At 41.1% G+C, this 21,966-nt stretch overlaps 1 protein-coding gene across 1 annotated transcript in view; it reads left to right on the forward strand.

Moving 5' to 3' along the window:
* The window catches only part of Stmn2 (stathmin-like 2), a 52,078-nt gene continuing 30,112 nt past the window's right edge, over positions 1 to 21,966 (forward strand). Inside the window, exon 1 of the mRNA NM_025285.2 lies at positions 1 to 104. Within this exon, the coding sequence (NP_079561.1) occupies positions 86 to 104 (19 nt within the window). The 5' untranslated portion in view covers positions 1 to 85. The remainder of the gene's footprint in view (positions 105 to 21,966) is intronic.

Here is a 21,966-nt window from a genome sequence, read left to right on the forward strand (position 1 = left end):
AGACTCCTCTCTCGCTCTCTCCGCGGCTACAGCTGGACCCTTCTCCTTTGCCTTCGCCACCACTCCGTGCGTGCACATCCCTACAATGGCTAAAACAGCAATGGGTAAGAATCGCGTTTTGCTCCCCACGGGCTCTATCTGGAGCCAATCTCTCCCTTTCTCTCTCGGATCTCTAAAGACATTAAAAGATATTTTATAAAGGGAAAGACATTCATGACAGGAACCGGGAAAGGTTGGAGGGAGCTCTAAGAGACCAAAGGGGGAAGGGTGTCTTTGAAAAACTAAAGTAAATGGTTTCTTTTTAAAAGATAGAAGCAGGTAAGTTTTCCTCCAATGGGTAGGAATTTTATTCTGCTTCCATATTTAAAACTAAAGTGTCCATCAGAGGGGAGGGGGCTACCTTAACGATTTGCCTTTAGTGAGGTGAAGGGACATTTCGGAAAGTGGTTTTGAACGTCCTATATTTATTCTGTAGTTTAAAAAGATAATAGGGACAGGAAGGGAGTGATGTTGGAATAAAAGAGAAAATGCAAAGTCAAAGCGGTCCCATCCTGGAGGTTTGAGAGAGGAGTGGGAACGGGGGAGGGGAGTGGGCACATTTAATGGTATTGTCTATCTTGGAAAAACCACTAGTCTTGGGGCGCGGTGCGGGGAGGTAAGGCGGCCGGAGGGGTGGGGTAGGACCTTAGCTCCTTTGTTTTAGGAAGAGGGAGGGGAAACAGGAGGAGGGCGTGGAGGGCGCGGGTGGGCAGCTGCAGGGGCGGGAGAGCGTGCGCGGCAGGGAGGGGTAAAGGGACCTGGCTTCCCAAGGCGCCGGGGTGGGGTTTCTTTGTGTGTGAAGCAATGGTGGGAGTGTGGGGGGGGGCACCTGCAGCGCTGGGCATACTATGCGGACAGCCCCACCCTGTGCAGAGTCAAGCTGTCCCCACCCGGACCCAGCTCCACACCCTCAGTAGAATGGGGGCCTAATGGGGAGCTCAGCACAACACTGAAAAACCCAACCCTGCGGGAACGGCAGAGCCCCGCCACGCCCCACTCACTCATTAGCAGCCTGCGTGCCTGACCTGACCGCTAACCTCAGCCGCTCCACCCTGGCCTCATTGTTCTTCGTTAACATATTTTTCAGAACCACATTAAATAGGATATTTAAACATAGTGGCAAAAAAAAAATCAAAAAAGGGAAAGAAGCAGGGGGTGGGGGAGCTATTCTGAACTCCTTGGGTCATTTCGGGGGGAGGGGAGGGGGCAATTAGGGAACCTAGAAGGGTATACAGAAAATAATACAGATAAAGATGTGTAAGGGTGACATAAAGCAAAAGAGGTCAAGGTCTTTAAGATGAGCCTCGTGCAATTTCAATTTTGTGGGTCAGACGGAGCCAAATCTGTAAAACCGCAATAGAGTCCAGTCTAGATCCAGTGCCATCGTTCCGAAAAGGTCCTGTGCTTGTTTCCCTAGGGTAGACAGCCTGGGAGGGGCCTGCACTGGGGAAGCGGCTAGAACCACACACACACACACACACACACACACACACACACACACACACACACTAGATCGAGCTACTGATGCAGAGCAGGAAAAAGGATATGGACTGGCTCCACCCTGCCCTGCCCCACCCTGTCTGCGGAGCCCTGAAGACTCAGGCTCCAGGCTGGCTCCCACGAACTTGGGTGGGGCTGCTGAACAGTCTGCAGTCCGGGCACCCCTCTTTCTAGCCCCGCCTTCCAGAACAGCCCCAAACCCCTCAGGGTGTGCACACATCTGCCCAGGCTCAGGGTCGCAGGACTAAGCCCCTCCCAGCGGATAGAGGCTGTGCAGAAAGGCGAGCCAAGCCTGGCCGCACAAAGACGCAGCCGCGCCCTGCTGGGCCCCTGGACCACAGAGGTGACCCCCTTCCCTGTGGTTCGGGAAGGTGTCCTTGCCCATGCAGAATCCAAGGACCTTTTTCCCAAGCCCAAGCCCATGGCCTTGTGTTCTGGGATAGAGACCCCACTGAGGGTCCTCCAATGGGGCGTGGCTCGACCCCACCCCTCGTTGCTACAACCAAAGCCAGTGAGCTTGGGGAGCAAGCACGTGGCGATCGCGCGTGGACCCGGGCCAGCCCTGCAGCTCTCGCCTTCCTCTCGGAACTGGGCTCTCGCCCCCACAGAGTATCCCAGGAGAGGGTTCTGCGCAGTGTCCTGAGCTACTCTCGGTTGCCACAATTTGCTATCAAGTCGCTTGTCCAGAAGGGTTCTGATGGGGTTTGGGGAGATTTTCCTGCTCTGTCTGTCCCACGGAGAGGTTTCAGCTGCAGACGACTGGCTAGTTACTCCTTGTGACCAGAATTGTGATTCCTTAGAAATCATCATGATTATTAGTCCAAGACTCACTTATCTCCTCTTAAGTCTCATTTGTTCAAAAAGTATGCTGGTCCCTTTTGGTACCGATTAACCCCTTGCCACTAATCTTCCTGATCATCTTTGCCAACCTCCATCCTCTTCCCATACACAACCACAAAACAATTCTATCTGCTTCTGTCCATTTCAGTTTCTATAAAGCAGATGCATTTTGACTTCCCGTTGCTGTGTTGTATGTTCTTGTGGGTGGGATGTGTGCGCTGGTACTTGCTAAGGACAGCCTATGCACCAGATGATCGCTGGGAAATTCTCCACAGAGAATTGTTTTTGTTTCAATGGGCAAAAATTATATATAACTGAGATGTTATGCCCCTCCACAAGAGGATACAACACATACATACATACATACATACATACATACATACATACATACATACATACGTTTATGCACGCATTTTTTATTGTTTCCCCCCAAAAATTCCTCTTCCAAGTGCTTTTTGATACAGTCTCAATTCTACCCAGAAAAACGGATCGTAAAATGGTGACCACCAACCAATGAAACTCCCACCCCACAGATGACAGGTGCCAAGGTCCCTTCTGCCATAATTAGACCGCACTTGTGAAAGTGAGAAGAGACATTACCTCCGCAGTGAAAAGGGTGCCGTTTTGGGTTTTGTTTTTTTTAAAGCATCCCATTGCAAAGGGTAATCAATTAATCTGCAAGGACAGTGCTTTTTCTCCTGATTCATTAAACAATCTATGTATTCAGCATGTTTGCTCTAAGTACATATTGTACCGCCCATTATCTTCTCAAATGGGGGCACAGTATAAACTAAAGCATAAACAATTAGAAATAAAAAATAGAAGATTTTACCAGGATTTCAGGGGGGAAATAAAGAAATAAACGGAGCTTGATAATCAATTACAAATATCTAAGTCATACTCGTAGAGTGGGTGGCAGTAAGCAGGGTTCTGCCCTGTGAAGCACATCGTCAGGCTCTGGAACAATGATGTCTATCATTGAATCTGTGGTGTTTGCCTGCACATGTTAAAAATCTATGAGGAAAAGCATGTTTTTAAATGACCGTTAAGATTCGATTCGTTGTAGATTGAAAAATTAAATTCTAGACCTCTGTTTCATCAAAATTCCTAGCAGTTTTGCACTGACTTACTTACAAACAGATTTGTGGGTTGTTTATTTTTTATGAGAGCCATTGCTTCTTCATTAGACATTTTTTTTTCTATAGGATTTCACTTCTGGCATTTAAATGTTACCATTACTTTTTATTTAAAATTTTAATCGCTTATGGATAAATAGTAATTTGGAAAAATAAACATTAGGTCATTTGGCACGATATGCCTTTCATCAAATATCTGTCAGTTTAAAAAAATGCTGCAAGAAGTTCCATTTTATGTAGACTCAGAACATGCCCTCTCGGGATGCTGGTTCACATAATAAAATAGTTTCCTTTTGTAACTTAGAATCAAAATAGTTACTTGGTTCTGAGTTGATTTTATATCTATCAAGCAAGATTTTTGCATAAAACCCAGATGACTAACTATAAAATAGAAGATGAATCCATATTGTCTTTTCAATGATAAATATAGTACATCTTTAGGGAAATTGCTGTTATTCTGTCCATGGATGCTTTTATTCCCTTAACTGAGATAAAATGTATGTTCGTGTCACTCCAGTAGCTAGTTGTTTGTGAAAGGCTAAATAAAATTGGTCTCAAAGCATGTGGCAGCTAGCTGCACAAACCCAGACCTGGGTGTGGTCAGCCCCACAGGGATAGTTAATCCGAAGCAGCTTCCCACCAGGTTTTTTGTTTGTTTGCTTGTGTTTGTGGAAAAACACGCACTGTTGTTACGATGTAATCTGTAACATTGTATGAATGTCTGATCCACAGAAAACACTCAAACCCAAATGCTTCCAGAACCGAAGCTATTTGCCTCCTAGTTCTTGCAATTGGGAGACCATGGAGTCTGCACTAACTTTTCACACCACTAGAGGGCAATCAATGTCTCTATGATTGATTTTAACCAGGCTACAAACGCTAACTGCTAAAAATAAATAAATAAAATAAAATAAAAAGTTTTCTTTTATTGGAATCATTCGATTGTTGATTTAATAGAATAATGCCATGCTTTGCTCTTGTGAATGAGAAGGGCATGCACATATCTACAGTGGGATGAGAGATTGCAATCTACAAGTTGGCAGAGCCCCGATAATTAGTCCCTCATGATCTTTTTTCCAGTTCCATTACAGCATAATTATTATATCATTTATGTTACTTCTGGGGTTGTATGGTACATAAATGGTAGAAAATGTCAGTAGTAATAGCAAAATTATTTAGAAACAGATGTTTTAATTTGTAAGTAAAGACATAAATTAAAACCATTGTTTACTGATTCATTTATTTAAATATGCCCCATGCTAGGAACAGCTCTAATGTCAGAAGCTCCACCCTTAAAGGAAACTGCAAAAAACAAAACAAAAAGTGAGTGAAGCAGGCAGGAAAACGTGGTCCTGAGGAGGTGTGGCCAGCCTGGCAGCAGCTGCTCTCCATCTTCCCTAAGGATACCTTTTCAAACCAAATCTAATGGGATTTCCATCCAATTGTTGTGCATGTTCAACAGTTATGATTTATATATGACATATTTATAAATATATACAATTATACTTGATAATTGTTGGGAAATGACAGAAAATGGCCTTAAAACCTTCAGGAGTTTTACTAGTATAGTAAATAACTGATACCAATTTTAAAGAAAAAGAAATATATGAGTATAAATTAATTGTAATGATTATCAAAGAAAATCGTTTCAATGTTCAATAGAAGGGAAATTATTTTTTATATACTTTACAAAACTATAATTTACCTTTAAGGTGTTTAATACTATCATGTAAATATGTTTCTCAAACTCTAGTTCAGTTCTCATTGCAGTTTAGATTCTCTGAGGTATGACTGAGGGAAGAGGCGCCTTCAACTCTGACAACCTGCACCCTGATGCCAATTCCAGCCATCAAGTTACCACTGTTAAAATAGAGCGATGATGAGCATGTGCCCCTCAGAGGAAGTCCACTGTCCTGATGAGCATGTGCCCCTCAGAGGAAGTTCCACTGATGATGAGCATGTGCCCCTCAGAGGAAGTTCCACTGTCCTGACTTTTAAATCTGTGGCAATGGATTACAGAATATTTCACTTCCAAACTCATATGCATAGGGATTTGATTCCTCTGAGGATATGTATTCTGTGCCATCACTCTCTCTTAATTAGATTGTTTAAAATATATTTATATTACAGGACTCAACAGAAGGCCTTTGAGGAAAATGGTGGGAGAAATAAGCCTGGCTCTGTGAATATGTGTGTGGGTGGGTGGGTCTGTGACTCAGTTAAGAAAAATAGGGGACTTTCAGGATAGCATTTGAAATGTAAATGAAGAAAATATCCAGAAAAAATTGTTAAATAAAAAAGAAGGGATAATATATAATATGATATTACTGTCACTTACAAATGATACACAGAACAGAAGTTAAAACCAGAACCTTTTAGATGCAGGATAATGCACAAATTACTAGACACTTAACTCCATATGGGGAAGAAAGGAAAACAGGTTAAAATCATACTGAAGTTAGTGTATGTGCATAGATAGTACTTACCAAATTATTCCAACAGAGCATTTAATCCTAGATGTTGCATGAAAAAATATTAAGCATTCACTGGGTTATAAGGAATTCACTAGGTATGACCCTATTTTGGAAAACAGATTAGGTTTGGTATGGTGGTGGCTCATGCCTGCAAATCCCATCACTCAAGACCTAAAGGTAGGAGGGTTTTAGGTTCAAGGTCAACCGGGGCTATACTGTGAGACTCTAATTTAAGCCAAATAAGTAAATAATTTTGCTACTTTCTTAAGTCAATAAAGAACCTCCATTATTCATCATTACTCCTCTAAGGATGTTGGTCTAGAAGGGGAATAAATAGGTCATCAAGGAATATCATTAAAAAGATCATGTATCCGTCTCCCTGTGCAGTGAGTGGCAGGGCAGAGACATGATACACTTCTGGAAACTCTGTCCTGCAGCAATGATACTAAACACACAATGTCTCAAAGACAGCGTTAAAACCAGGATCCCAAATAACAATTGGCCCAGGCGGTTGGTAGACTACAGGGACAGCCCAGAACTGCAGTAAGGTTATCTTTTGTTTGTTGTTTTCAGTGGGTTATTCCAGGACTTTCCAGGTCTCTGGAAGCTGGAAACCCTTAGATTGGTAGTTCTCAACCTTCCTAATGCTACCACCTTTTAATACAGTTGTGGTAACTGTACATTGTGGTAACCCCTAATCATAAAATTATTTTGTTGCTACTTTATAACTGTAATTTTGCTACTATTACTAATCATAATGTAAATATCTGCTATGCAAGATGTCCGATATGCAGCCACCCCCTAAAGGGAATGGTTACACATAGGTTGAGAACGTCTATTTTACATTGTTATAGTTGCTAATCTCTTGTTTTGTTTGGTGGTTGTTGTTTTTGTTGTTGTTGTTGTTTCTGTTACTGTTGTTGCTGTTGTTTTATTTTTAAGAAAGCAATGCTAAGACAGCATGGCAGAGGTTGTGTGTGAATGGTTAATCCTGGAAGTTTTAGAAATAAAAATTAGAGATAATAGAAATGTAAACTGAACACATGAACAAGAATATGTTAGTTCTGTAATAACAATTTTACTGCAGTGTTGCTTTAAGAATCATTGTTCTTAGATGCAGACAAACTGCATCTTTTAATCCTTGCATCCACCCCAGGTATTTAATTTTAATCTTTAGTTTATGAAAGAAACTTAAATCTAAAAGAAATACAGCCTAGGCATCTACATTTAATAAGACTATATATTATTTCAAGTCTATCTTACTAGTTCAAAAGCAAACGCGCAGGAGAGAGCTGTGGGAAAGCTCTGACTCCCTTGTGAGAATTTTTTAATTATCTTTAATAAAAGAATCTGGCCCTGTCATTTGTCAAGGAGACATTTGCAGCAGTAAAGCCAGTGTTTATAATAACCCATTTTCATTAGTCATGATTAAAGATAACATTTTGTGTACATTTGTTATTAATTGATGCATCTCGGCACTCCTGGCACTGGTCACCCGGACTACGCATGTCTGAGATTTGTGCCTGAGAGAAGGCACATGGATGCTGTAAAACAGAGCAAAATCCTTAGCAAAGTTTTTTATTTACAATTTTGTTTACCTTGGGGAAATTATAAGTTCCAAAATCTGTCTTTGATATAAAGCAGGTGAGTAATAGGGCTGATTTGTTTCAGTGATAGACTGTCTGAGTTTCCCTCTTTGCTGGGTCATTTGCAGAGCCTTCAGAAGTTCCCACTTAACAATCGTCCTTCTGCAACCATTATACTTGGGGTCTTAAAGTCTGTGCTATTTTCTCTGTTGTCCAAGAACTAAGGAACAACAAATGGTTGACACTGTGAGCCACCGAATGTCCTTCTATCAAAATGAACATAATTGGGTGCAATCTCTTTAAATCTTTTCTCCAAAATACATTTTACAACAAATATTCTGAAGTCTACACTAAATTTTGATTAGTAATTACCTTGTTTTTAAAAATATTTTTCTATATTGACATCAGTAACAAAGTTTCATTTCTATCAAATAAAATTGCTCACAGTTAACCTAGTTGTTTTCCAGCTGAATTCCTTAGTAACAGAAACCGAACTTCCATGGGAGATGGGGTGGGGGGGCTAATTGATAAGATATGTTGACTTAGAAAATTGAGACCAGGATACACCACCTCTGGTATCAGGGAGTACCAGACTGGTGGCAGCCTCCAGGAACGCGCCTCGGGACGCAGTTCAACATGCAGCAATTTGTTTTATTTCCAATACAAATATCTATTGCCATTCTGTAACTCTGATAGCAAGGCTGCAGCTGTGGTTATCCCCTCCTGATTACCACAGTGCAAACGTGAAAATTACTGCAGTCAATTAAAATCTCTGTGGCAGATCACAAAACCCACACTGCTGTCTCTCAAAAAATTGTTTCTCCTTTCTCCTTCAATCAGAATTCTTCAATTCTTCCTTTTATAATTTTTTAGAAAAAAAAAAGCAGATAAGCCCAGAAGATTAGAAATTGTTTGGGTTCTGCTTGTTTTGTTGTGTTGTGTTTTGTTTTGTTTTGTTTTGTTTTGTTTTGTTTTGTTTTGTTTTTTAACAGATGTCTCAGCAGTTAAGAGCACTGGTTGCATTCCTAGGGGACCCAGGTTCAATTCCCAGAACCCACAGGAAGGCTAACAACTCCAGTACTAGAGGGATCCAATGTCCTCTTCTGGCCTCTTCAGGCACTAGACACACAGGTTGAACACAGACTGACATGCATACAAAACACCCATACACATAAACCAAGTATCTTTTTTTTTTTAATTAGACAGTATAACCTGTCTACATGAGAAAACATTTCAAAAAACATTCATTTGTTCCAAACGTCCTTTTTTTTAATGTTCTTTTTTTTAATTGGGTATTTATTTCATTTACATTTCCAATGCTATACCAAAAGTCCCCCACCCACCCACTCCCACTTCTTGGCCCTGTCTTTCCCCTGTACTGAGGCATATAAAGTTTGCACGACCAATGGGCAGCTCTTTCCACTGATAGCCAACTAGGCCATCTTCTGATTCATATGCAGCTAGAGACACAAGCTCCGGGGGCGGGGGGGGGGGGGGGGGTACTGGTTAGTTCATATTGTTGTTCCACCTATAGGATTGCAGATCCCTTTAGCTCCTTGGGTACTTTCTCTAGCTCCTCCATTGGGGGCCCTGTGATCCAATAGCTGACTGTGAGCATCCACTTCTGTGTTTGCTAGGCCCCGGCATAGTCTCACAAGAGACAGCTCTATCTGGGTCCTTTCAGCAAAACCTTGCTAGTGTATGCAATGGTGTCAGCGTTTGGAAGCTGATTATGGGATGGATTCCCGGATATGGCAGTCTCTAGATGGTCCATCCTTTCGTCACAGCTCCAAACTTTGTCTCTGTAACTCCTTTCATGGGTAAAGTTTTGTTCCCAATTCTAAGAAGGGGCAAAGTGTCCACACTTTGGCCTTCATTCTTCTTGAGTTTCATGCGTTTAGCAAATTGTATCTTATATCTTGGGTATCCTAAGTTTCTGGGCTAATATCCACTTATCAGTGAGTACATATTGTGTGAGTTCCTTTGTGATTGGGTTACCTCACTCAGGATGATGCCCTCCAGGTCCATCCATTTGCCTAGGAATTTCATAAATTCATTCTTTTTAATAGCTGAGTAGTACTCCATTGTGTAAATGTACCACATTTTCTGTATCCATTCCTCTGTTGAGGGGCATCTGGGTTCTTTCCGGCTTCTGGCTATTATAAATAAGGCTGCTATGAACATAGTGGAGCATGTGTCCTTCTTACCAGTTTGAACATCTTCTGGATATATGCCCAGGAGAGGTATTGCGGGATCCTCCGGTAGTACTATGTAAGATAGAGAATTGACAAATGGGACCTCATAAAGTTGCAAAGCTTCTGCAAGGCAAAAGACACCGTCAATAAGACAAAAAGACGACCAACAGATTGGGAAAGGATCTTTACCTATCCTAAATCAGATAGGGGACTAATATCCAATATATAAAGAACTCAAGAAGGTGGACCCAGAAAATCAAATAACCCCATTAAAAAAGCTGCATATGTATCAAAAGATGGCCTAGTCGGCCATCACTGGAAAGAGAGGCCCATTGGACATGCAAACTTTATATGCCCCAGTACAGGGGAATGCCAGGGCCAAAAAGTGGGAATGGGTGGGTAGGGGAGTGAGGGGGAGGGCATGGGGGACTTTTGGGCTAGCATTGGAAATGTAATTGAGGAAAATATGTAATAAAAAAATGAGTCTCAGAGCTAAACAAAGAATTCTCACCTGAGGAATACCAAATGGCTGAGAAGCACCTTAAAAAGTGTTCAACATCCTTAATCATCAGGGAAATGCAAATCAAAACAACCCTGAGATTCCACCTCACAGCAGTCAGAATGGCTGAGATCAAAAATTCAGGTGACAGCAGATGCTGGCGGGGATGTGGAGAAAGAGGAACATTCCTCCATTGTTGGTGGGATTGCAGGCTTGTACAACCACTCTGGAAATCAGTCAGGTGGTTCCTCAAACATCCTTTTTTTAAAATCTTCATGTAATACCTGTGCTTTGGACATAGTATAGAAGTCATCTGTTAAGGACTTAGAAGAATTTACTCAGTCAAGTGTAGAGAAAGCAAGCCCAGGTAGCCAAGGCAGACATATAGATTAGATGTGGACACAAAACTAATTACAGTTAGCACTTAGTCCTCTGTCCTAAAATCCAACATGCATGAAGATTAAAACTACATGCTAGGTATGTTTGCCTGCAGTTCAAAAGCATTGATAGCTAACACCACTAAGAATGACATTTAACAGCCCTTACACTAAAAATTACCTACTTTAAATGTGTGACTACCAACTCTGTTCAGAAGCCTGAGGTTTGTATTCTAAGGCTATAAATGAGCCTGCTCCTCACTCTACAGTAATACGCTATGTTAAAGATACCAAGATCTTATACATACTAACAAAATAGAAAAGCAATAGCAAGAGTTACACCTGCATAGAAGGCTTCTCCCCTTTCGCAGTTCTGTTGTAACACCCAAACTATCTGACCAGCATAATAAAAACATCGATGAGAAAGGACTGAGTCACCAAGGGCTGCAAGCTGGTTAGAATCCTTTGGATAAAATGTTTCTCAGGTCTTCCTGAGCATTGGAAAGAGTCTCTGTTCTGAGTGTCGGAAGCTGGCCCCATGAATTTTCATACCTAACAAGCTACTTGTTTGTATTGAAAGTGATTGTAAGCAAATACAAGTGTGACTGGTGTCTATCAAGTAACTGCATAAATGCAAGAGTTTGTGTTCTCTTATCATTAGACATAATAGCTCGCTCTGTGTGTCTGTCTGTGTGTCTGTCTGTCTGTCTCTGTTCTGTGTGTATATTTCTGTCTCTGTGTCTCTCACCAAGTCTCTGTGTGTCTCTCTCTATGTGTAGTGTTTGTGTGTGTAGTGTTGGTTTGTGTGTGTGGTGTTGGTTTTGTGTGTGTGTGTGTGTGTGTGTATTTCTCATTCTAAAGCCCAGACTGACCTCGATATGCCTGTCATTCAAGCTGCTGGGATTACATGCGTAGACTACCACACCTGGTTAAGGGGATTGGAGAGGGAAGGGTGTGTCATGGGTAAATGCCAATGAGCTTGTATTTAAAATAAGTAAGGAAAACAAGAAGCACAGTCTAAATCTGAAGTCATTTGCTTTTGAAAGATACATTCAAAATAATGAAAACTGAGCTAAAATGCTATTGAACCCTTCAGCAACAGCAGGGACTACTTTGAGGGCTGGATATCAGAACCCTGCTGAGCAGCCTTGAGCCTTCTTCTTGAGAAGTAGCAATGAACTCACCAACAGGTCCCTCTGTATCCTGCTGCCTAACCTTTCTAAACCTAAGCCTTTTCAGAAGAAGGAAGGTGGTGGGGCACTCAGTCATCTGAGACAATCTCTGGGCCCAATACAGAAACCCCAAGGAGCAGGCAGGAAATATGAAAGGGACGAGAAGAAACAGATAGAACTCCACTGCTTCGTCTTCTGTCTCACCGTTCCCTGCAGGCATCACCTCGCTCTACCTCGGAGGCAGTCAGATCAAATCCTAATCAGAGAAAATACCCAGGTCCAGGCCCATGTGTACCAAAAGCTTCCTTAAAAACTGCTTTCAAGAGAGCTATTAGAAATACAAAGCTCCAAGTAGTAAGAGAGAACAGATCAGCACACCAGACATCAAGCCCTGCAGAAACCAAAACAGAAGCACAACACTTGGACAGAAACACAGCACTTCAGTTCCCCAAACATGCTGGGGCTGGACCAGGTAGGAAAGAGCTGCTGCAGGGTGGTGCACAGGTTGCACGGCGCTGCTTTGACCCTGCTCTGCTCACAGCCTGAGAAGCCCTGAGCAAATTGCTCATTGATTCTACAGTAGTAATACAGACCTCACCATTACAAAATAGGGAAATAATGCCTAGTCACGTGCTGCTCACTGAGAACATTAGGTAAGCAACTGAATACTTAGCATTTTACAGTTTACAAAGAAATTAGTCACATTCTCTGACCCCCTGAGCCACTCAAGGAAAGACTAAATAAAAATAATTTTAAGATTAAACATCTCATTTCTTATGTTAATTTTCACACATAGTGACAACCTATTGGAAAGTACTTGCAACTGTTGAAATGTTCGCTACTCAATAATTTTTTATAACAGAAGGGAAATTGCTATCCTATACAGCAGCTGGAGTAGTAAAATCTCCAAGACAAATTCATATCAAGCAAGGCCAGAATTTAATAGTAAATGCATTCCAATCTGGGTCAAAGTATTATTACAAGAAAGATAATTAAAGTAAGAGTGTTTTTGTAACATTTTTTCTGCCACATTTTCCTGGCACTAATATCTCATCCTACTTGAACAATGTAGGTGACATCAGTATAATTGAGTCTTCTTGTAGCAGGAAAGCTTATCAACATCAGATGTCAATTAACACACACACACACACACACACACACACACACACACACACACTTCTTTTTTTTTTTTTTTTAAGATTTATTTATTATATGTAAGTACACTGTAGCTGTCCTCAGACACTCCAGAAGAGGGCGTCAGATCTTGTTACAGATGGTTGTGAGCCACCATGTGGTTGCTGGGATTTGAACTCCGGACCTTCGGAAGAGCAGTCGGGTACTCTTACCCACTGAGCCATCTCACCAGCCCCACACACTTCTTAAATCACTATTGATCCATCGGTTTCCTTACACCCCAGCTCTCTTTCCTGCTCAGTCATCCCAGCCCCTAGTCTCCTTGCGGTTTATCATGCTTCCCCACTTCAACTTCTAAAATCCTTGCTATTTCTCAAAAAAATCAATATATAAAAACACATGGTATTTAAACAAGGGGTTGATGTAACTCTAGATACACTGAGAAAATCTGCCCTCATATTTACAGTATGTTTCAGATTAGATAGTCCTTATAACAATCTACTCACAATCTACTCAATACTCTGTCAACCTCACACATAGGATATACTCCTACCTTCTCATAATCAAGGAGTCATTAAAAGGAGGAGAGTCACATGGGAGCAACACTATGGTTCAAATCCTCTCAAGGTCATAACTACTGCAAAAAGAACTCCCCGTTGCTTTGAAAAGATGTAGCCATTTTTCCTGAGTTTGAAATCCTCAAGGAGAGTCTGAAACTTCACAGGATGCTTCATTTGATAGTCAAACAAATAAGATGAAATTCTGTATTTAGGATAAATTAATTTTTCCAAGTTGAAGACTGCCATGGAGGGATTAAGCAATTTTGAAAAGACCTGGATTACATTTGTCAAAAATTCCCTGGAAATGAGATATAAAAAAGGAGCAAAATACACAATTGCAGTGTGTGCTGTCAGCTGTATTACAGCTTACAGAAGGTAAATTCACACACAGACATGCTCACATCCACACGTACATGAGTGCACACACACAGGCACACAGGCCACGTGAGAAAGAACACTGAGCTCCTGTATCCAGCTCTCATGGTGGTAACAATGTCAAAACTCCCCATTTAAATAGATCAAACCTGGAAGCCATTGCTTCTGAGGAAACCCATAGCTACGATGCTCTTCTGTGAGATCACTTTATAAACTTTATGACCATGAAGACACAGACTGAAGATCATTAGCTAAGATGGCAAAGAAGATTTCTCACAGTTGCTGTAGCTCTCCCTGAACAGACTGTGGCAGCTTTCCACGCCACCCCCAAGCCAGCTTTCCTTGATCTTTCCTTCCTGTGAACTCAAGATCATCTTCTGACAAATTTGTCAATTCGCCATAAAGTCTCCTTATACGTTTTTTTTTTTTTCCTTTCCTCTTCCCTATCATTTAGTGTTCACCAGGAACAGCCTCTCCTCTGCCTTCTGGGCTCTGCAATGTGGAATGCTTTTCCTTTTTATATCAGCATAAGACACTTCTTTCTCTTGTTTTCCAGTCAGCCTGGGTGTTAATTGGAGCCAGGCATGTTTCTCTACTTTATCTTCACTATAGCAGGTATGTTCTTTGCAGAACTACTTAGGTCGAACATGCACAGACCCTTACTATGTTTATTCCTGTGACTGTACTAAGAACCTTACTAGGAGTATCATCTACATTCTAACAGGTGAGAAGAGGATAAGCAAAAGGGGGTAACTACAGAATTTAAAATAAATGATGTTGATCCAGAGCCCATTTAGTTAGCCTCAACCTACAGTCTCCTTGAACAAAATGTAGGTTCTGATTGTATTTGCTAGTTTTGTGGTAAGAGTGAAATAAGTTATAGAAGCATATAGTGAGCTACAAACAAACAAAAATTAGTTATGAAATGAGGGTGTTGTTGGGAAGAAAACGTGGTTTATTGAGGAGTTCAGTGAAAGGATTTAGGGAGGAAACTGTCAATGCACACACACAGATTTAATAAAGTAATGAAAGAATGTTTCTTAAAGAAGAGGAATTGTAAGAATTGAATTTCCACATCCTTAGTATCCTCTTTCTATTGCTGTAATAAAACACCTCAGTACAAACAATCTTGAGGAAGAAGTGGTTTGTTCCGTTTGTTTACAGCTCTACATCACAGCGACCATTGATGGATGTCAGGAAAGGAACATGGAAGCAGGAGCTGATGAAGGACCATGAGTGCTTATGTGTGTGCGCTCATGTACATGGCTTGTTCTCATGGCTTGCTCAGCCTGCCTTCTTAGATCATCAGAAACCTCCCATCCAGGGGTTTCACAACCCATAGTGAGATGACCCACATCAATCCTTAGTTGGGAAAGTACTCCCCAAGGCTTGCCCACAAACCAATCTGATAGAGACATTTTCTCAATTGAGGTTTCCTCCCAAATGATTCTAGCTTGTGGCAAATTGACATAAAACTAGCCAGCACATTTAGGTATAACCCTTTAAAGTGTCAAAAAATAAAGAACAACTTGTTGATGATTAGTTTTTATTAGTAATATGTCAACAGTTCACTGTCTCAACACATTGTCTCACCTCATTCACTGCAATAATATTCGACCCCCATTTGTAGACAAACTCAAATTCAGAAGGTATAATGTTACCTTAGACTGACAAACTCAAGTTCAGAAGGTATTTTGTGTTACCTAAGATTGACAAACTCATTTTTAGAAGGTATAGTATGTCATCTAAGATTGGTTAGATCCAGAACTGGAACACAAGTCTTGAGTTCCAGTTAATATTTTCTTCATTACTCTAGAAGACTATTTGCTTACCTCTAGTTATTAGTGAGGGCAGAAGCAAGAGAACATATAAATAAATAAGAGAAGAAATATTTCTATGTCTCTTTTTTCCTTGGCACAATCAGCTGTCTGCTCTAAGAGGATGTCACAGGAAAGGTTTCAGAAAACCCATCTTCTAGCATTTTTCAAAGCTAGTGAACTTCAAGGGTAGAAGCCAACCCCACCATGCTATTTGTGACCTCTGGACTGTTAACCTCCAACTAAACTCAGTTTCTAGGACAACTGACAAACTCAGCATCTGTTGCTTACTCATGAATGACAGCCCCTCCCTGCTCAGCAACCAAAGGATAAGCATTTGTGGACATCTGTTAACTGAACGAATGTTCAGAGGAATACGTGTAGGGGAATACAGAATATACTACAGGAGAGACACCCTCTCCACTCCCAAAAAATGCAAGGTTGAGAAAAAAAATAAGTAAACAAAATAGAGGAAAGGGGGTAACTTGGTCAGGAGCAAGCCAGGAAAGGGGGTCTTTCCTCGAAAAGCCAAAGATACTACAAAGCCTTTGAAATAGGAAGCGTGATGTTTGAATGACATACACATACTTAGTTTTGGAGGCTACATGACATATACAAATGGTCACCACATTCTACTTGATAGACCTTCTGTCTACTTAACCAATTATAACATAGCTGGATTTCAAAACTGTGAACAATATTCCAATGAAAACCCTACTTTTGAGAAAAATATAAATAAATAAATCTAGGGTGAATAGAATCTAAAGAACAAACATTGTATCCTTGGGTTTTTGCATCACCAACTGGTGATATTTTTATAATAGCACATTACCATGCCAAATTTCAATTCACATTTATATGTGCAAATCAAATGTTTAATTCTATTTTTATTGTGTTTTTAACCAATGAACAGAGTATTTGCTGCCACAAATAAATTAAAATCCATAGGCCACCCCAGTCTCTCCATCTAGTTACACTAGCAGGGAATCTTCATATCGTAAGAGTGACTATCAGAGAGTTCCAGATGGCATGCAAATGGCTTATGTTTTATGGATCACTTTCTGCCTGTGAGGAAGAATATTTGAAGCCAAAAATAGACTTTTCATGAAGCATTAGGAAAAGTGGGATATGCCCTGAAAATTTAACAACTTGAAATCAGAGATATGGGTTGCTTCTTGAAACATTTGTTGCCTTAGATAACATTCACACTATCACACACACAGCGATTATGAAACACAAAGATCCAGAAAGAAGAAAACATTTTAAGACATAAATATGAACATAAAACTTGTAAGATTTTCTTTATTATAACAAGTTTATTTATTATTAAGATAAATGTTATCTACCTTATGTTCGTCTAACATAAGGTAGATAAAGGATGTTTTTACTTCAGAAAACAAAGTGTATGTAAAGGAAAGATTATTCCATTTTAAAATCTATTGAGTATTTTAAAACCAACTATAAGGTCAGCCAGTAGTATGTGGAGAGGTGGCTTGGTCTGTTCAAGTTCTGCAGACCTTTAGATGTAGTCTAGTGGCAGAGCTTGATCCCGGGAGCAAGACAGGGGTAGGGAGATAAGGAATCTTCAGTCATGAAAATCTCCCGAAGCTCAGTTAAGACACTCTCCACCTCACAGCTTATTCTACCGACCTCCAACAAGGAGTCCATCCATACCAACAGAAACCGCACAAGAGTAGGAACTCCGTTCTACACATGTACAACACTAAAGAGAAACGCCACTGTCAGGCAGGCTGTGTGACTGGAGACCGTGGAGAGAAAGTGTGTGTGGACACGGCAGGGAAGAAGCAGCAGTGAGCAGGGCATGCCGGGATCCATCCTCCGGAGCTCATGTCAAGGGAGGCTCTCACCTTCACCTCAGAGCCTCCCTCCCCCCACAGAGAGACTCCCTTGACAGTCTGCCCCAAGTTCCCTCGAGATTTATTGACTACAGGTGTAGTCAATGGATGTGGAAATGTGTGATTTAATGTGATACTTTAACATATTTAGACGCTGTGAAATGGTAAAACAACAACAACAACAAAAGACTAATCAGCATTTCCCTGAGCCCATGCTCACCTTCTATGAATATGCTAAGAACATTTGCAATCTACCCCAGATTACCAAGTGTATAATACTTTATAATAAAAATTCCTAAAATGGTTTGTAAAACAAGATAGCCCTAACCTTTGACTGCATCAGTGTTCTCTGCTTGGGTTTGTTCATGTGTGCATTCAGTGTTCTCTTGAAACACAAACTAGCAATAAAGTGTAAGTGTAACTAACTCATAGGACTTGCTTTCTTTAAGACAAATCTTTCCTGACTGCTGCTTAAACACGCCTGTTTGCATAAGCATAGTATACGTAATAGATATAGACACTGCCTGCACACATAGACATAGCATACCTGCAGACACTGAATGCACACCGTCAGTGACTGACTAGCACTAACTCTGATGAGTGTGCTTTGGAGATCCAGCTGCTGGACAGCACTGAGTAAGTCTGTGTACAGGGCATTTTATACAGTGTCCGTAGAGACTTTAGTCTTTCTCTTATGTTTGGAGAAACAGGAAATGCGGTCTTTCTCTTATGTTTGGAGAAACAGGAAATGCGGCTGGATCTCGCGTGAAGCTCCTGTGGCTCGTGCCTGGCATGGTTTTGCCTTCTGCTAATGACTAGTAAGCACACCTGCTGGGATTACAATTTAAATACAACTACCCCGACAAGAAGTCTCTTTGGTGCAGGTATCAGGGATGTTATTTGGCAATAACACCAAATTAAAATACTTTCTATTCACAGTTGATATTAACACTAGCATCCACTAGCATGGATCTGTTTTGATGTTGTTGAGACAGATCTTACTATGTTGCTTAGCTGGCTTGGAACCAGGCTGGCCTCAAACTCTCAAAAGTCTACCTGCCTCTGCCTCCAGAACACTAGGATTAAAGTGATGTACCGCCATCCCTGGAAACAGCATGGATTGTGTTTTCCAAATAAGCATTTCAAATTATAAAGACATATAAAAATCTGTGTATTAAATGCCCAAAACTGAAGATAATCACAAAGTGGTTTTTTTTCTATCAGGTAAAAAAACAAACAAACAAACAAACAAAAAAAAACCAGATAAGTGTTAGTCTGTCTTCAGCAGATTTGCTTCTGTCTGTCTTTTTCTTAGTGACTTTGAAGAGCATATCTCAAGGCAAGGATTTTTTTTTTTTTAAGATATACTCAGAACTAAAATAGGTAGCATAAAGCCATTCAGATGCGGTGACACTTTATACCAGTTCAAGTGGAGGCTTGCATGCAAGCACTTCTAGAAAGATGGATTGCCTCACCTTTGGGAAGTTCTTAGAATGACAGAGGAGATCTGTTGAAATGGGGCTGCAGACTGCACAGCTGCTGTGACCTTTCCTTTACTTGACTGTTTCTTCATATTCAAACATGGCCACCATTTATCTAGGGACTAGGAAGGGAAGAACCTTCAGTGCTCACAATAAGCAAAATAAAGTGCTTCTAAGATTTCTTTAAATCATCGTGTATCTTGACCTCCGTGGACCTTAATATCTTTTACCGGGGGAGTTTTAAGGGACAACTCCCCTCACCCTGACTGCAGAACAAATTTCTCATTAAACAGTGCAGGAGCTGTAAAGGGTCAAGAGACACAGTATGAGTTTCCCAAGTGATATAATTTACTGCTGCTGCAGTTTGGATCAGAACCAATTTACAGCAGCCCATTTCCTTCCCTTGTCGCTATTGCTGGAGCCGAGAATCCACTAAATTAACATTTAAAGGCTTCAGGTAATTTTGTAAGACCCAGTAATGGGGTCTACTTCTTTGACTCTCTTACATGCCCCCTTTGTTTGATGTGAGAGTTTTAACCTACAGAGAATACTGGAATGCGCTGACTGATCATAATGTGCCTCTTCACAAACCTCTGGCTTTGGTGACCGTAGTCTCCATGAGTAGGGATAGGTAGGATGAAAGTGGCATGAATCTAATTTTACACTAAGCTTATTAACATTACGTCATCCTAGCAGAAATAGCTAGAAACATTAGGTCATATCAGTGCTTTTCTAAGGTACTAAAATAAGGCTTTAGATCTAGGGGTTACGTGGTTTTCTTTTTCAGCAATAAATGTTCAGTTATATGTTCATCGATAAAGTATTTTAATTGTCCCAATTTAAATTAGTGTTGTATATAGAACAAATACATACTAAGCATGGGTAAGCAAATTCATACTAGCCTTCTTCTTTGTGTGTGTGGCGTCGTGCGGTAGATGCCCCTGTTTGTTAGGTGTGCAGTATGCATGCACACGTGTGCGCATGCATGTTGAGGCCAGCAGTCAGCGTTGAGCATCTTCCCTTGATTCCTTTCCTGACTTGTTTCTGAGACAGAGCCACTCAGTGAAGCTGAAGCTTATCAACTGGACTCCGCCCCTGGCTGCATCGGCTTCAGGGATGCACCAGTCTCTGCTCCTCCGAACATCCCCGAGTGCTAGAGTTACATGTGCCAGAGCTGAGGCTCCTCAAGCTTGCGTAGCAGGTGCTGCAGTTGCTGGGGTATCCTCAAGCCCTGTCTACTTCATTTTAAAACACCACAGGAAGCTTCTAAGTCCTCTTAATAAGGGACTGCACATGTAGCTCAGCAGCACAGTCTTTGCGTATCCCAAATTAAGGTGTGGATCGCATCCCCAATACCACAAAAACTGTCCTTGGTGGCACTTGCCTATAATCCTGGCATTTGCCTGGCGACAGAGGCAAGAGGATGAAAGGCTCGCTATTATCGTTGGCTACAAAGTCAATTCAAGGGATGCCTAAGATGATGAGGCTCTCTCTGCCTTAAAATATAAATAAATATAAATAAACAAGTAATAAATAATAAGTTCTGAGACAAAATGGCACACCTGAGTGGAGTAAATAAATAAATTGACCTAAATTAATGTGAAGTGGTGGACCACTGTGAAAAGTGCTGAATACATAACTAGCATGTCAGGGTATAGATAAAATAAGCAGCAGGAGTGGAAATATGCAAACATTTTAAAAGAATCAAAAATTACTGCCAAGTAGCTGATTCCTACCTCTGACAAGATCTGAGTGTGGGGAACGGAACAGGCTGGCAGAAGCAGGGCTGTGGTCTTTCTTAACAGTCAGGGCTATTAGTCTAGATCTTTCCAGAATCAGCTAGCAGAGGCCAGGGCTTGTCACATTGTCTATCTTCCAGAGGTGGTGGCACACACCTTTAATCCCAGCACTCTGGAGGCAGAAGAAGGTGGATCTCTGAGGCCAGCTTGATCTACAGAGCGATTCAGGCCAGCCAGCTTTACATAGTGAGACCTCACCTCAAAGAAAATTAATAAAATAAAATATCTTTGGAACAAGCTACAAGGACTGCTGGGAAAACAGGATTCCTAGTTAGGCAGTCAAGCTTCATTTGCCTGGAAATGACAGAGTCCTTCTTTTTTAAAAGCAGTGTTTATTTATCACTGTTTACACTAATTGTAAGTCATGGTCAAAAAATGTTGTTCTTTCTATTAGAAAGAAACCAAGACATCCAATTGCTATAAATTGTGTGAGAGAGACCTTGACTTTGCATTCTGTAGTGCCTTGTTTTGTCTCTGTCCCCAGAGACCTTCCTAAAGAAGTACACGTTGACTCCATATGGGCATTTAGAACTTGCCAGCAAACTCTCCCTACTCAACCAACATGTTCACACCTGAAGCCCACACAAGGAAGAGCCAGGAAATAGGCAGGCTGACCCCAGGCTGGCCCCAGGTCTGCCCCAGGGTGACTCAGGGTGTTCTCCAGCCAGCCTAGAGCAGCCTAGAGGACAGCCAGCCCTCTGTATAACTGTGCCCTTACTGTCAACAAGAACAGAGTGAAGATCGGGGAATTCAGGTTCTGGTCTCTGACTCTCCCTAACTCAAAGCTCAGTTTCCTGTTATTAAGTTATGCTTTCAACTCTTATTAAATGGCCCGATAGCTACCGTGGTTTTGTGAACTGAATTCTTAGAAGGCAAGTCGTCTTTAAAAATAAAATGCTGGCCACCCATATAGTGATGCTGGAGGCATCTGTGTGCTCCATAATCATTGCAAAATAGCTTATCAATAAAATGATAGTTATGGGGTAGGGAATAAATACCAGTGTGCCAGGACAGACAAGTATCCCAATCAGCAAAAGCAAATAAACATTTTTCTCATTTGTTGTTGAAAACATTTAATCTCAATGGGGGTGGGGGTGCCCTACTTTTGATCATTCATTTTCTAGAA

Source organism: Mus musculus, chromosome 3 (genome assembly GCF_000001635.26).
Source record: "Mus musculus strain C57BL/6J chromosome 3, GRCm38.p6 C57BL/6J".
NCBI lineage: Eukaryota > Metazoa > Chordata > Mammalia > Rodentia > Muridae > Mus > Mus musculus.